The sequence below is a fragment of the Malania oleifera genome, chromosome 8 (assembly GCF_029873635.1).
Source record: "Malania oleifera isolate guangnan ecotype guangnan chromosome 8, ASM2987363v1, whole genome shotgun sequence".
Classification (NCBI taxonomy): Eukaryota; Viridiplantae; Streptophyta; class Magnoliopsida; order Santalales; family Ximeniaceae; genus Malania; species Malania oleifera.
Genome location: NC_080424.1, coordinates 74,829,594 through 74,845,266, shown reverse-complemented (window position 1 = coordinate 74,845,266; position 15,673 = coordinate 74,829,594). Strand labels below are relative to the sequence as shown.

The 15,673-nt window shown below is 35.7% G+C and overlaps 1 protein-coding gene across 2 annotated transcripts; it reads left to right on the top strand.

The window, feature by feature from the left end:
* The first annotated feature begins 3,390 nt into the window (after window positions 1–3,390).
* On the top strand, window positions 3,391–8,648 carry LOC131162466 (protein NPGR1). Of its 2 annotated transcripts, none has more exons than XM_058118972.1 (6): window positions 3,391–3,770; window positions 4,266–4,519; window positions 4,665–4,923; window positions 5,172–6,385; window positions 7,755–7,902; window positions 8,061–8,648. In XM_058118972.1, exons 2-6 carry the CDS (start codon window positions 4,328–4,330, stop codon window positions 8,369–8,371), a joined length of 2,124 nt encoding a protein of 707 aa, XP_057974955.1. In that variant the 5' UTR covers window positions 3,391–3,770; window positions 4,266–4,327; the 3' UTR covers window positions 8,372–8,648. The 2 variants fall into 2 exon arrangements, with proteins under 2 accessions (XP_057974955.1, XP_057974954.1); XM_058118971.1 differs by having other exon boundaries at window positions 3,391–4,104.
* The last annotated feature ends 7,025 nt before the right edge of the window (window positions 8,649–15,673 follow it).

Genomic DNA, 15,673 nt, shown 5'->3' with positions numbered 1-15,673 from the left:
CATAGTTTTATAATATTATCTGATTTAAAGACGAACATGAGCACTTTTAATCAAATTTAAATTTGTTTAAATTCTATCAATATGAACCAAATCGGGTGCCAATTTTGGGTTTTTAATTTATATTTTCGGTTTTTTATTTTTATAATTTTTTATCATGATACCAAATGCCCATTAATAATTCTTTTTTATAATTGTATTTTGAATTATTTCTAAAGAAGACATGGAAAATAGAATCCTCTTATGTAAATCATTAAATCCTACAAAATAGGGTTTATACCTTATTTCTTTCACATAAATTTTCAAGGTACAAAAATCCTCAAAAAGCTTAACAAAATTCAAATATGTTATCCCTATTTTTTGATATGCCTTAAATTTGAATTTGCATAAGAATTAATATAAAATTATATTGAAAATTATCTAAATTCACCTTAATACAAATCTAAATTATATATATATATATATATATATATATATATATATATATATATATACGAGTTAGAATTTGGATATTTAGATAACGTATTCCTATGAGAGTCATGGCACATGCAGGTTTGTCCTAATCAAGTATAAGAAGATCAACACATAAAGTTTGGATTGCTAATCACCAAACTTGTCACATAATTTTCACCTTTATTTGTATTTGCTTTTTATATATATAAAATTATTAATAAATTTTCAATTATATACATTAAAAAAAATCTAAATATTGATTTAATTACACTACTACTTAATACATATATAGAAATATGACATTCAACCATTCATCAAAAAGGCTATGCATGTAAATTCCTTCAAACACCCATCTCACTTTATTTGGAAAATTCAAATATTAATATATTTTTCTCAATTGTTTGCCAAGAGGAATACTTGCATGTCATAAGGCTATGAACCCATTTACTAAAATTGTGTCGGGTAATTAGTATGACCTTAAACAAATTTATATGACAAGATTTTTGTGGAGGAGCACAAGATTTCCGTACATTCTTCATTCATATAGAATTTTAAGAATCCATTTGAATTAAGAATTTTGTGTCATAAATGTGATCTTTGAAGTAACCACTTCTAAGTTTCAAATTATGTTAACTCGATCGATAAGGAGAGCTCAAGAGTGTATCAAACTTATATTTTCAAATCTAAGATATTTTTTCCTCTACTTTCGTGGGTGTGTCCTATTCTCTTTTAGGTTTTTCATGTTGCATATGTCATGACATTTTTGGTGACACCATGTTTTATTAGACATCACATTATTTTGACCAAGTGATAACTTTTATCATTTCCATAAGAGTCACTATGAATCGTTCAAAGAGCATCCTATCAATAAGTATGAAATTCTCAAATTAGAACTAAGATAATATTTTTTTGAAAAATCAAAACTTTGATTTCTTTAACCGTCCGAGAGATATGGATTAGTTAACCAAACCATAACCCTATTCTAGGCTTAATGGATCAAGGAAAAAAAAAAAAATCAAACAATCTATGCATAATGGAAAACAATATTTAAAGTTCTATTTTGCATCTAGCTCCAATAGGGGGAAGAAAAGGAAAGAAAAACCCACTAATTTTAGGAATTAGGAAATGAATTGAACCTACACTTGGAAGTTTGAAATTTAGATTTTAACTTTGGATTTGTCTAAATTTAGATAAATTTGTGCTATAAAATATATTGAGTTTCGTTGCAAATTCACATAATCCAAATTGAATACTTAAAATCTATACTAACTTCCACTGATCTTGAATTTGAAATTGTGCGAAATTAGAGAAAATATATGTAGTATAAAATTTATATCATGTTTCTTCCAAATACACACAAAGTAGGCTTTTCACTACTTTCAAGACTTTCTTAAATTGTGGGTAACATTTAGAGCCTCTTTGAAACTTAAAAAGCATTAGGAAAAAATATATATATTAAAGAATCTACCTTCTCATGTTCAGTTATCAAAGAAAATGAAAAATAAAATAAAATATACAAGAAATAAATGAACCAATAATTTTATTTCGCAAATTATTAGCATTTGATTTTTATTAATTTTTAATCGTATGAAAACATAATATTATTTTTAACGGCAGTTGATAGAGACAGAAAAAACAATAAAAATAAATATTATTATTGCTTTCCTTTTGGATCTTTTCATTTTATCAAACAAATCCTAGATCCAAATAGAACTTTGTGATTTGAAACTTTTTATGTGTTTGAGGGACATGCAATAGGTTATGAGTTGTGTCTTGTCATATAGTTAAAGCCTAATAAGATTTTAATAGATCAAAGTAAATGAAGAAGGAAAGAGCCAAGTGAGATTGTTAGGTAAGGATGAAAAATGTCAACACTACAACTAATTTCCACCCAAAAAAAGAGAGTTAATTATTAGAAGGATTGTGAGTTGATGGGCAATGGGTTGCAATAATAAGCATTTAAAATGTGAAATTAGGTTATAAGGTGGGAGTGCAAGCCAACTATAGCCTCCCACTCCCTTTTTAAATTTGATGTCAAACTTAGTGGGTGGATTTTTTTTTTTTTAAAGCTTTGAGGGTGGTGACTTGGGCACCCCTAATTTTGATAAATGCTATTTGCTGATTTTTCATTCTCATTCTAAAAGGTAAAAATTATATATATATTAATCTCCTCTTCGGCTTTGGTTAGAGGGGCGCTAACGATTTTTAAGTCTCAAAATTTTCGTAAAGTTGCTTGCATTTAGGTTTGGTAAAAAAATATATATTAAAAATCTATAGATATCCTACGGGTTATGTTTGGAACTCGTAAAACATTAAGGCAAGGAAATGAAAGGAAAATATAAAGGAATTCACATTTTCTTATTTGGTAATCGAGAAAAGTTAAAAGAAAATTTTAAAAAATCAAATCTATGAACAAAATTTTAATTCTACTATGATTTTTTAATATATTTTCAATCATATTAAAATAAACATTCATTTTCAATATTATTTAACACAAAAAGAAAATATGATAGAAAATAAGTTTCTTACTTCTTTTCCTTTTCTTTCTTTGTCCAAGTAAAATCTTTGATCTCAATAAATTTTTAATAATTTTCTTTTCTTTCTTTTTCCTAAGTAAAATTTTTGATCCAAATGAACTCTTAAAATTTGGTAAAAAGATACAATTTTTTTTTATAATATTAAGCGAGGCAAAAAAGAGAGTATAAGAAAGGCTTGTGCAATTTTTTAAAAGCACAATACACAATGATTTTTTCATGTAGCGAGACAGTAAAACGAGAGAGAGAGAGAGAGAGAGAGAGAGGGAGGGAGAGGGGGGAGGGGAGGGAATTCATGTTCAAAGGGCAGTTTAGGCATTTCACCTGCGCCATCTCAATCAGGCGTGCGGTAAGCAGAAGCGAGTGCTGGTCCTGCTGTAGCGCCCAAAAACAAATTACCCTTCTTTTGAATTGAATGCGGAAACAGAAACAACAAAACTCAAACAAAAACAAAAACAAAAACAGGGAACAGAGAATCTGTAACCCCTGCGAGCCTGCAACCACCTTTGGTCCATGCCCGCCAATGCCCTAACCGAGCTCTCTCTACCAAATCAGAGAAGAAAAGAAAGAAGGCGAAATGGCTTTTTCAGACTCGGCTCTAAGTTTCCGTTTAACGATGGCTCATCATCTCGGAGTTTAGTTGAACATTTGAACCAAACATGATCAAATGTAGAGAAAATCCAAAAGCCAAGAGATAGAGAGCCTTTCTGATAATAAGTTTCTTTCATGGCTGCTTCCGTCACCATGCAAAACAAGCAACGTCTTCTGATTTAATTTTAGTCTAGGGTAAGTCCAAAGGCTCTCTGTTCTCTCGTTTGTCTTGCCCTTTTCATCTTCTACATTTTGTTTTATTCTGTTCAACCTCATTGTCTCCCCTTATTGTTCGTTTCTTTCGGTTTCGACTCTACATTTGTCCCCAAATCGCTTCAATTTGCTTCAATTTGGTATTCTCAAAAGTTCAGTTCGGTTTTGAGATTTCTTCTACTTGGGTTACTGTTATATACTTTTGTTTTGGGTTTTATTGTTTGGATTGATCTCTGCAACCTCGAAAATCTCCATTGTTGTTCTCTGATCTGAACTGCGGTTGCTCAAAGGAATGTACACGTATTTGTCTCAAATAGTATGTTCAAATGGAAATATTTACGGTTTCTTTGACTGCCATGTTGAAAATGCTTATAGAAATGCTTGAATGTGTCATTTCTTTTTGTTAGTATGATGGTAATGGTAAAGCTAAAATGGGTACTTACGAGTTTCTTTGAACGGGTTTTCAATTCATCCCAGGTGTGTCTTTAGATATAGTTTTACCAAAGCAGGACCAAAGCTTCAAAGCTGTTTTGGTTAGCATGTTGTGTGCTTGCTCGGGAGAACAATTCAAGTTCGAGGATGCACCGCAGTCACCGGAGTCGCTGGCGACCAGGGATTTCTCGGCAAGTGGGCTTTCGTCAAGGACTGGGGATTGGGAATCTAAGTTTGAAGATACCCAGGTGGATGAAGCTGAATCTACTCTCAAGGAAGCTCTCTCCTTAAATTACGAGGTGGGTACTTCTATATTTAAGACTTTTAAGATCACAAATTCAACTCTTCTATTGGTCTATGAAGCCTTTCCTTTGTCCACCTTCTTTATTTTGTCTATTCTTTTAGTTATGAGCTTTGATTTACTTTTGTTTTTGTGAGTTGCAGGAAGCAAGGGCATTGCTCGGAAGGCTTGAATACCAAAGGGGGAATTTTGAAGCTGCCCTTCAGGTGTTCCAGGGGATTGACATTAGAAGCTTGACTCCAAGAATGACCAAGGCCATAGCTGAGAGAACTCGGAGACGAAAACCACGTTCCAAAGGTGATAATGTGCCAGCCAATGTAATGTCAATGCATTCTGTGAGCCTACTTCTCGAAGCAATCTTACTTAAAGCAAAATCATTGGAAGAGCTTGGGAAAACAAAAGGTATTTCCTCTCTTCCATTTTATGACAGATATTTGCCGGATCACTGTCGTGATTTGAAATCTGTAAATTGCATTCCTGCATTTGCTAAGCATTTTAATTTAAGAAATAAGCCTAGAATCTTTAATATTTATTTTTTGATTAACAGTATCAATTGAACTGGTTTTGAGGATGGGTTTTGCAAATATAGACAGTATCTTGTGTTTTTGAGTTTAAATGGTTCTGATACTAGACAATTTGAAATTCATCAGAGGCTGCAAGGGAGTGCAAAATAATTCTGGATACAGTTGAGTTGGCACTTCCCAATGGAATGCAGGAGGGTATTGTTGAAGACTGCAAGCTGGAGGAGATATTTCATAAAGCACTGGAGTTGCTTCCTCAGCTGTGGACACAAGCAGGTTTTCTTGAAGAAGCTATTGCTGCATATCGCCGAGTTCTAGTCAGGCCCTGGAATTTGGATCATCAGAGGTTGGCCGATGTACAAAAAAAATTGGCTTCAACTTTACTCTATGGTGGTGTTGAAGCAAGCCTTCTGAATCAGTTGCAAGGATGGGGTGCAATTACCCCAAGAAATAATATAGAAGAAGCAATCCTTCTGTTGTTTATACTCATGAGAAATCTGGTAACTTGGGAAATGGCTTGGGATCCAGAAATTATGGATCATTTGACTTATGCACTTGCTATATCTGGGCAGTTTGAATTATTGGGAAACTACGTTGAACAGGCCCTTCCAGGTATCTATAACCGAGCTGAGAGGTGGTACTTTCTTGCTCTTTGTTACAGTGCAGCAGGTCAGAATGAAGCAGCCTTGAACCTTCTAAAGAAGGTTTCCAGTTGTTCCAAAACAAAGAACAAGCCCCATCTCCCTTCTTTTTTATTAGGAGCAAAATTGTGTTCAATAGATCCAAAGCATGCCCATGAAGGTGTAAATTTTGCACGTAAGGTAATTGATTCAGCCAATAATCAGGGTGAGCATTTTATGGATCAGGCCCATAGATTGCTTGGTATTTGCTATGGGACTGCAGCACGAATATCTGTATTAGATTCTGAAAGAGTCTTTTTTCAGAAAGAGTCTTTGAACTCTCTAAACCATGCTTCTGTTATTGGGAAAGAGGACCCAGAAATAATGTTTAGCCTTGGGTTGGAAAATGCCATGCAGAGGAATCTGTATGCAGCTTTTGACAATGTGATGTTGTACTCTGATATGGTGGCTGGAAGCTCAATAAAAGGTTGGAAACTCTTAGCTCTTATAATATCAGCAGAGCAGCGATTTAAAGATGCTGAAACCATAGTTGATCTTGCTTTGGACGAGGCTGGGAAGATGGATCAGTTAGAACTTCTTCAGTTGAAAGCTGTGCTACAAATTGCTCGGGAACAACCCAAGCAAGCAATGGAAACATACAGAATCTTGCTGGCTCTGATTGAAGCACAAAGGGAAATCCTGGCTGAGAACTTTGACTCTGAGGTGCGTATGGTAAACCCGCTTACTTATTTCAAATGTTTGTATATGTAAGATCTCATTAAATCTGGTGCATGGGCGAGTTAACCATGATACTAAGTTCATTTAGGAAGGCCCCAAAACAGTAGCTTGCTATTAGGGTCCTTATACATTGCCTCGCTTGGGCCATGAGCATACCAACTAAAAAAAAAGAAAAAAGAAAAAAGAAAAAAAGAAAAGCACAAGCCTAGAGATGAGCTAGCAGTAGCTTCAAGATAGAATGATATGCTTACATATACAAACTTTATGTGAACTTGTAATGCTGAATTTCTAGAGATTGATAACTTCAAAACAATTTTACACTGGAAAAAGTTCTTTGAAAAGAAGTGCATCTGTGCGTGCCACTTTTTTCCACGGTACAAGTTGAAAGGGCTATTATGAAGGTTAAAAAGTACTTGATGGGAATTGTAGTTTTCCTCTCTAGAATCTAGGGATGAACATTGGGTCCAGGTAGACTCTGAAATCTGCTGGAGACCCTATGTAGTTTGAAGGCCTAACAGAATAGGTTCATCACTGGGAAGGCTCTAGAATTTCGGTGCCAACCCACTTTGATCCTACTCTTTAACATTGTATCAAAAAAACCCGGAAAAAGTTTGCCTTAAAAAAAAAAAAATCTAACACCTAGTGCATAAGGCTCCCATGCCATTGCAACCAAAGGATGGCTACATAGTCTTATCTCTATGCCTGGAGAGACTATTTCCGTGATTTGAACTTTTGACTTTCAAGTTTGGATGTAACACTCTTATCATGGAGTCGGGGTTCACCGGCAGTAAGAAAGTACAGGTTCTAAAATTATTTTAAAAGGAAATATATAAAAATAATTATAATAATTTTGCAGGTTCTTTTTTTTCTTGACAAGTTCCAATATCTAAGACAGGCACCTGCCTTGTAATCTGTAAATCCAGAACCTGGAACCAATAAATTCAGATTAGTTGCAGGGCAGAACCGGACACCAACATGATTCTTGGTTCTAGCTATCACAGTGTAAGTTTCAGATTACTATTTGCAAACCAGACTCCACAGGAAAATTTGAGGTTCCGAGTATGGAACCTACCCACACCACCCTGATCATGCTGTATGCCATGTAACCCTGTTTTTGTGTTTTGATCTGAATGCGGATACATGCCTGCAGAGACTCAAAAGTCCTCCTAAAACAATGGTGAAATGGAATTCATTCTTCCTTCGATGATGCTTGAAAGTATGCAGTTAACCTTGAGTTAATTATTGTGTTGCTTGTATTCTTGGATGCACACTGCTCCATGGTTAAATAATTAACCAACACCCCATGGTAAATTTTGCATTTTTTTTTTCTGAAGTTACTCTTTTCTCTTGACAGGAATTATCAAAAAGAAATTTGACAGTTGAAGCCTGGCAGGATTTGTCTAACATTTATACAAAACTTGAATCGTGGCGTAATGCAGAATCTTGTGTGGACAAAGCAAAGTCGATTCAGTTTTATTCCCCTAGAAGTTGGCATTGTACAGGTAGGAATGCTGCTTCCGTGCTTTGTAGTTTTATGAACATGAAAAACGGGTAAATGGTTAAATTGTATGTGAAATGAAATAAAAACCCATTTTTGTTGGCCTTTAGTATAAATTGTGACTTCTACTGCTGAAATTCCCAAGTAATGACACATTTTCAGGTATGTTGTTTGAAGCTCGATCTTTATACAAGGAAGCCCTTGTTTCCTTTTCAGTGTCCCTGTCGATAGAACCCGATTATGTTCCAAGCATTGTCTCAACTGCAGTAGTGCTAATGAAGCTTGGAAGTGATTCACTTTCGATTGCAAGAAGTTATCTAATGAATGCATTACGATTAGAGCCGACAAACCACGAAGCATGGTTGACCCTTGGATTGGTTTCAAAGATGGAGGGCTCAATGGAACAGGCTGCGGACTGCTTCCAAGCTGCATATGAGCTCATGGGGTCAGCTCCTGTTCAAAACTTTGTGTGAAAGCCATTTTCCAATCATTTCAAGCAAACAACTTCTAAGGTGAAAAATCGAAAGAAAGGAAAAGTGCCTTTGGCGGAAACAGAAGGCTGAGTAACCAGTGCTCATTTCACTCACTAGGGTTCAGAAGCTGTCCACTTTCATTGAAAATTTGAAATCACAAGGCAGTCCTTTGTTGAAAAGTTAAATTTGTGTATCCATTTTTTTTCCAGGGGTTTCAGAATGAATCAGTGTGACAAATTTATGTTTTTTATTACTTATTATTATTCTTATTTTAAAAGGCGAAGGCGTGAGTGAGATATTTTAACCTTACCAGGGGAGGCATAAGCCATAGGGTTTTAGGTGTTAGTCTTTAGAGAATTTGAATTTTGAATAAAATTACAAGTAAATTACATATATTAAATTTAAAAGGAAAATTATTTTTTTTTGAAAAGAAAAATCAAGCATGATGTTGTAAGCAAGCCCTATAATATTACATAATTGAAATTATTTTCATGACCTAAGTTGTATTTGTGAATTATGGTTGAGACTAGAGGTTCACTTAGATAAACATATGACTAAGTCCTACTCAAATTCAACTTAGATTCGTTTCATTAAACATAAAGGTGTGAAGTAAATAAGAATGAGGTTGGCATAATGGTTGGAGCCTGCAATGACGCAGGGGTCCTCAGAGGACTACAAATGGAGGGGCCACACCTCCTTGCTGCAAAGGGCTATAGCCTACGGGTGAGAAAAACACAATAGTATTTAATTAGTCACAGTGGGTTAAAGCAGACTGACATTACTGCCCAACGTATTCACTATATATTCAACCAAAAATCAAAGAAGGAAACATTTTTGAGTGGTGTTGATGAATGATAGTCTTTTTTATTTTTTTAAATGAAATGTGGGATAAAGGGAGATTGATTTCATCTTAATAGCCTAGGATGTCCGAAATAATTTACTAATGTAGTGAATTAGTAGACATTAGAGTGTTTGATGATAGTTTTAAATTTTATTAAAATTCTTTTGATAGTACTAGACAATTTGGATTCAATTGTTCCCCACTTCCCTAATTTTATCACTTCTAAAAAAATAAAAATGACAAAAAACTCAATTTTCAAATGATTAAAATCAAAATAATAAATTTTTTTGTACAACAGTAAATTATATCATTTTTATTTATAGTTATTAATTAAAATATATGACAAGAAAAATATTAATTATGTTAAATAAAAACTTTATCTTATTAATTGCTTATTAATTTTATTAAATATTTATGCTCCAAAGCATAAAGAAAGTAAAAATTGGGAAGTGATACATATTTAGATATTAGATAACAAATAACTAAAATAATTTAGATTTTAGATTCATTGATCAGTTTAATTTTAATTCAAAACTAGTTCATAAAATCAAATTTGAACTCAATGTTTAGTACTTAACACTTAAATTTACCAAATGATCTTAGGTAGGATAAATTATTAGTGTATAATTGTTGATGGTCATATTAATCAAATGCTTAAAATGGAGATTGATAAGCCCTTTTGCATTTTCCTACATTTTACTTTTTGTTCTTGTCTTTTTCGCTTTGTTTTTGTCATTTTTGACCTTACCAGATGATTTGGGATGGTCCAAAATGATTAGGTGGAGTTCAACATCAATTTTGACCTCGTGCACACGAACAAAGACAAAACTTCTGTCATTTGGAGCATTTCTACCCTCTTTCTATCAATTATGGTTGTACTGAGTAATTTGAAGTAGTCTGAAATAGTAAGAAGAGGTATGACTATTATTTTGACTTTGGGCATGCAAATCGAGGCAAATTCCCTGTCATTTCGGGCTTTTATGCCCTCTTTCTACCAAATCTGACTACATCTGGTGATTTGGAGTAGTTTGAATTAATAAAGAGAAGTTCGACAATGATTTTGACTTTGGACACGCAAATCGAGCAAAATTCCTATTCTTTTAGGCTTTTTTGCCTTCTTTTTGCCAAATCTGACTATGTCAGGTGATTCGCAGTAGTTCAAAATGATAAAAAAGAAGGTTTGATAGCGATTTTAACTTTGGATATGCGAATTGAGGCAAAACTCTATCATTTTTGGATTTTCTAGTCTTTTCTATCTGACTGCACCGAGTGATCTACAGTAGTCTAAAATGATAAAGCAGTGTGCCATAGTAATTTCTGAAATGATAAAGTAGTGTGTCATAGTAATTTTGTCCTTTGGAACGAAAATTAAGGTGGAAGTCAAATCATTTCTGGCTTTTCGACTATCTTTTTCCCAAATTTGATTGTATTAGATGATTCACAGCAGCCCAAAATGGCAAGGAGGGATCAAAATGTAATTTTGGCTTTTGTATGAAAATCAAGACAAAATTCTGGTTTTATGTGATTTTCTAATATTTTAGGACACTTCTAAAAATTTTGACCATTTTTGGTGGGCTCCACATACCTTTTTCTTTTTTAAATATAATAATTTTTTGAAAAATAATTAAATATTTTGATATTAAAGTATTTTGAAATAAAAAATTAAAAATTAAAATGTTTTTTTTTTAAAATAAAAAATTAAATAATTCAAGGCTGGCGCGTGATCGCATGAGCCAGTGCATGGGGGACCACACAGGCACGTGCAGGCATGCGCACGTGGCCCAAAAAATGATGTTGTTTTGATTTTATGAAAAATGAAATTAAAAAAAAGAAGATTAAAATAGGCACATGCGCCCGCACATGTTGCCTATGCACAAGTGGGTGTATGCACATGCCTACCTCGTTTTAGTTGAACGAAACCATTTTGAATCGCCAAAACAATGTCGTTTTGGGTTTGTTTTGCCCCCTTTTCTTCCTCCTTCCCCTCTTGCACGTGCCAGTGTTCTTCGGCAGGGCTTCACCATTTTTACTAGTGTAGACCCCACTCTCTCTCTCTCTCTCTCCCCTTCTTTCTCCTTGCCATACGCTTCCTCCCCTGCCACCTGTGAGCTCTCCCATCCCTCATGTCACCTTCAGTAGCAATGGTAATGTGGCTTTGGCATAGTGCCACCTCCCCTTTTTTTTAAAAAGAAAATATATATTATTTTATTATTTTTATTTTTTCAAAAAAAATAATACGATCCCACGAACTCATACCCCTACTCCCTAGGAGGTTTGAACACTACTACCTTCCTACGACAATCAATGACCGCATAATTAGAGAATAACCAATCCATCCCTAGTATAACGTCAAATTCACACATGTCGTACACTACTACGTCCCCCAGTAGCAATCTTCCCTGAATAACCATTGGGCAGTTTCCCAACATCTTACTACAGATCGTTACACTCTCAGTCGGTGTAGCCACAGACAACCACTCATCTATTACTTGGGTTTCAACCCCACACAGTTTCACAAAACTAACAGATATAAAAGAATGGGTTGCTCCCGAATCAAATAAAACCACAGTTCTATTCGAAAGCACTAACATTATACCTGTCACCACGTTCCTAGCGTGTTCCGCATCTGCTGGAGTAAGGGAGTAAACCCTCGCCGAAGCCATGTTTGGCTGATGATTACTCCCACGATTATGATTTTGTGCAGGCATATCACTCCTCTGTGCCTAACAGTTTCGGGATATATGGCCCGGTTTGCCACAATTGTAATAATTACCCCAAAAAGGCTGGCATTCACTGTCATGCCATTTACAGCATCTGGTGCATGGTGCAGATGATGGATCCCCCTGAGAACTTTGTCGTTTGGTATTTTGACGATAACCCGAACTATAGTTCTTCTTCTTCTTCCATTGTCCCTATCGAGGACCAGTCTATGAACTAGAAGATACTGGTCTCTTCCTCTACTCATGTACTACCTCATCCCCCTGGAGGTCAGTCTCAGCTATGGTGGCTTTATCCACCAGAACCGAAAACTCTCAAATTTGTAGCATTCCCACAAGCCTACGGATTTTCTTCCTCAGACCCTTCTCGAACCTCCGAGCCTTCTCATACTCGTTCGAGACCAAATACGGCGCGAAACGAGATAGCTCGATAAATTTGGCAGCATATCTCTGCACCGTCAGGGTTCCCTGAGTCAGGCTCGAGAACTCATCAACCTTCGTGTCAAGAGTGGATGTTGGGAAGTATCTCTCAAAGAATACCTCCTTGAAGCGGCTCCACGTCATACCAGATGGACCAGCTCTCTACTTCTCAAGCAGGCTCACAGCCATCCACCATCTTTCCGCTTCTCCTGCCAGCTGGAAGGTAGAATAGAGAACCTTCTTCTAGTCAGTGCAATGCAGAACTTCCAATATCTTCTCAGTCTTTTACACTCAGTTCTCTGCCACTATCGGATCGGGTCCTCCCATAAACGTCGGAGGGTGCATGCGGGTAAACCTATCTATGGTACAACCCGTAATAGTAGGAGAGCGTTCACATCTCTTAACACTCAGCCCAATCTCCTGCATAACCTGCCTCGTCAAACCTTGAGGCACATAAGGAGACCCATCACTCACAGTCCTCTCGAACCTACTTTCCTAGTTGTTATCCTTGGGCTCCATTCTGAAAATAAGGTAGGAATTGGTTAGAATTCCTATATCGTACATAGTTAACACAATCATTGAAAACTAATCATGTCAACTACTACTCTCACAGGTCCAGATCTATCCTATCACACCAACACGAATCCATCAGTGGTTTGCTATGATATTACTAAAATCGTCATTTTAGGAAAAACTCAGAACACCACTAACGAGTCTCGGTCTAGCAAAAAAACAACCATCGACCTATTCTACCCATTTCTTATATCCTATACTCTGGTATGTACACAAATATACACCTAACCAAATTTACAAGACCTAACAACCTGGTTTACCTCTGATACCAAGCTATCACGCCCCGAATCTGCAGAGGGGTCCCAAGTGTGATTTTAGTAACCTAACTTGTTTCTGTATCTATTAAAACATACATGATACTACACTGAATGAGGGTCTAACCCCATGGGGTAAACGTACACCCTATACATATTCACATACATATCTATATTCATCAAATACATAGCGAAAATGTTCTTTCTATACATACATCATATCATACCAGAGTCTATACATAACTGGAAATATATACATCCCAAAATGCAATACATACTTCGAGTGTCTACAAAACCCAACACTGACAACCCGGTTACAAAACTCATACCTACACAGGTACTAAACGTATCTAAACGACACCCCCACTTCCAGATGCTAGGATGCTAGTTTCGGCTACCCGAAAGATCTGAAAAACATTTGTATATTCGGGGTGAGACACCTCTCAGTAAGGAAGAAAGCATGTTATATCAATATGTGGCATACAAGTGTTATTTCAGTGCAAAACATAACACAATACAATACAGTACAATACAGTTTAATAAAGTTCTAGTATTTTTCACAAATCCATTCCTATACATATGATACCAAACATACGGTCAGTGTTGTCACACTCAAGCACTCAATACCCTGCAAACACCGAAGCCTCACAGCAATATCATTGCCAGTACGGTGTAACTCACACCTATCGGTGACCAGCTGGAAAGAACAGGTGATATTTCACACCCTTAGATATATAGCCGGACACTCTCGCCCACGACAATTAGCCGAGTCATGGTGTTAATGTACGGTAATTAACCACCCCTAACTAATTTAGCGTACGGTAATTAGCCGCTTCTAATTGAGAACTCATGTCTCTATACTCATCAGCGTACCGCCCCTAACTGTTTTTACAAAACCTTGGAACATTTTACATATAACAGTTCATTCCATACTTATTTGGTATACAGCAAATCCTATCATTTTCAGTTCAAGAATACAGTTTAATACAAATATGGGTACGGTCATCTAAATGTTACAGTTTTAATACAACATACGGTTTCTCCAACAAAACAAAGATGATACCCGAAACCCCCAAATTTTCCCAAAAACTGTAGCCTGAAAATCTCGCATTTTTACTCTATAGATTTTCCCAAATAAGTAATCAAATCATACATACGATTGTAAACTACAAGTTTACTGATCCCGATTTCAAAAATAACTGATATAAACAGAATCCCTTTACCTTTTCCTGAATACCAAAATATGAACTTTACGGCTCCTAAATTACGAACCAAGACACCAAAACATAAACATCCAAGAACTATACTTCACTATAATTCTTACTACTACATATAAACCGAAACGAAACTGAAATTGAACCCTTACCTTGATTTTGGGGTCAAAACCTGAAAATCCTTGAAATGATTTTCCGATCCGCTAAAAACGTAGAGATTCCTCCCTTGATCCACGCAATAATGTTGGATTGTTGAATCAGGAGACAAACAGCGAAGAATTGAAGAGAAAGAGATTTTGTTGGTTCTAGAGAGAGAGAGAGAGAGAGAGAGAATTTGAGGTTTCTTAGCACCTAAGCAACGAAATAAGATATTTATAGCCTCTTTGACCCGGCCAACCTCGTCGACGAGACGGCACCTTCGTCAATGAATCATCCATACATTTCGTTGACGAATCGGCTTCTTCGGCAACGAACCCTATTTCGATATTTTACAACATATTTAGTATCTCTTCGTCGACGAGACTCTAAATTTTGGCGACGAAGAGTACGAAGGCCTTCGTCGACGAGAACAATGGCTTCGTCGACGAAGCCTATAAAATTTACCTTTTTACCATTTTGTTATTTATTCAATCTACATATCTCGGGTCGGGTTCTTACAATTATGATATGAGTACAGATGACTGTGTGTCGATTACAGATGACTGTGTGCCGCTTATAGATGGTTGTGTGCCGATTATAGATGACTGTGTGCCGAGTTATGAAATAATGGTTTTATAAAGAGTTATGAAATGACATATTTTGTACAAATTTATGAAAATGTGATAATGTTACAGTTTGACTATATGAAATGTAATATATGGTAGTAGAACCCTGATGGACTGGTTCATATTGAGAACACAGTACCGTTACTAGTATGATGTGTTAGTGCAACCACACTGTACTGCGAAGTGTTGGTAATGGAAGTTGATTTGGCCTGCGAAGAGATGTTGACCGCTCATGGGTCCAGACCAGGCTACGGTAGGCAAATCATACTACAGACACGTTAAATTTGACTTAACCTGGTGGTAGGCCAACTATGACTAAGTCCTGCCTTCGGTCCGAAAAACCCGATCATGAGGGGTTATTACATGACGAGATGTATGAATGTCCCAAGGGAAGTTTCCATGTATGTATATATATATTTATGATGATTTATGTACACAGAGAAATTATTGAACCAAAGAATGTTTGAGAAAATTATGTTTCCTCAGATTTATATATATATATATATATATATATATATA

Coding starts and splice junctions, on each gene's coding strand:
- LOC131162466 (XM_058118972.1), top strand. CDS start 4,328: ATGTTGTGTGCTTGCTCGGGAGAACAATTCAAGTTCGAGGATGCACCG. Junction 4,520..4,664: donor CTCTCTCCTTAAATTACGAG/GTGGGTACTTCT, acceptor TGTGAGTTGCAG/GAAGCAAGGGCATTGCTCGG. Junction 7,903..8,060: donor TAGAAGTTGGCATTGTACAG/GTAGGAATGCTG, acceptor ACACATTTTCAG/GTATGTTGTTTGAAGCTCGA.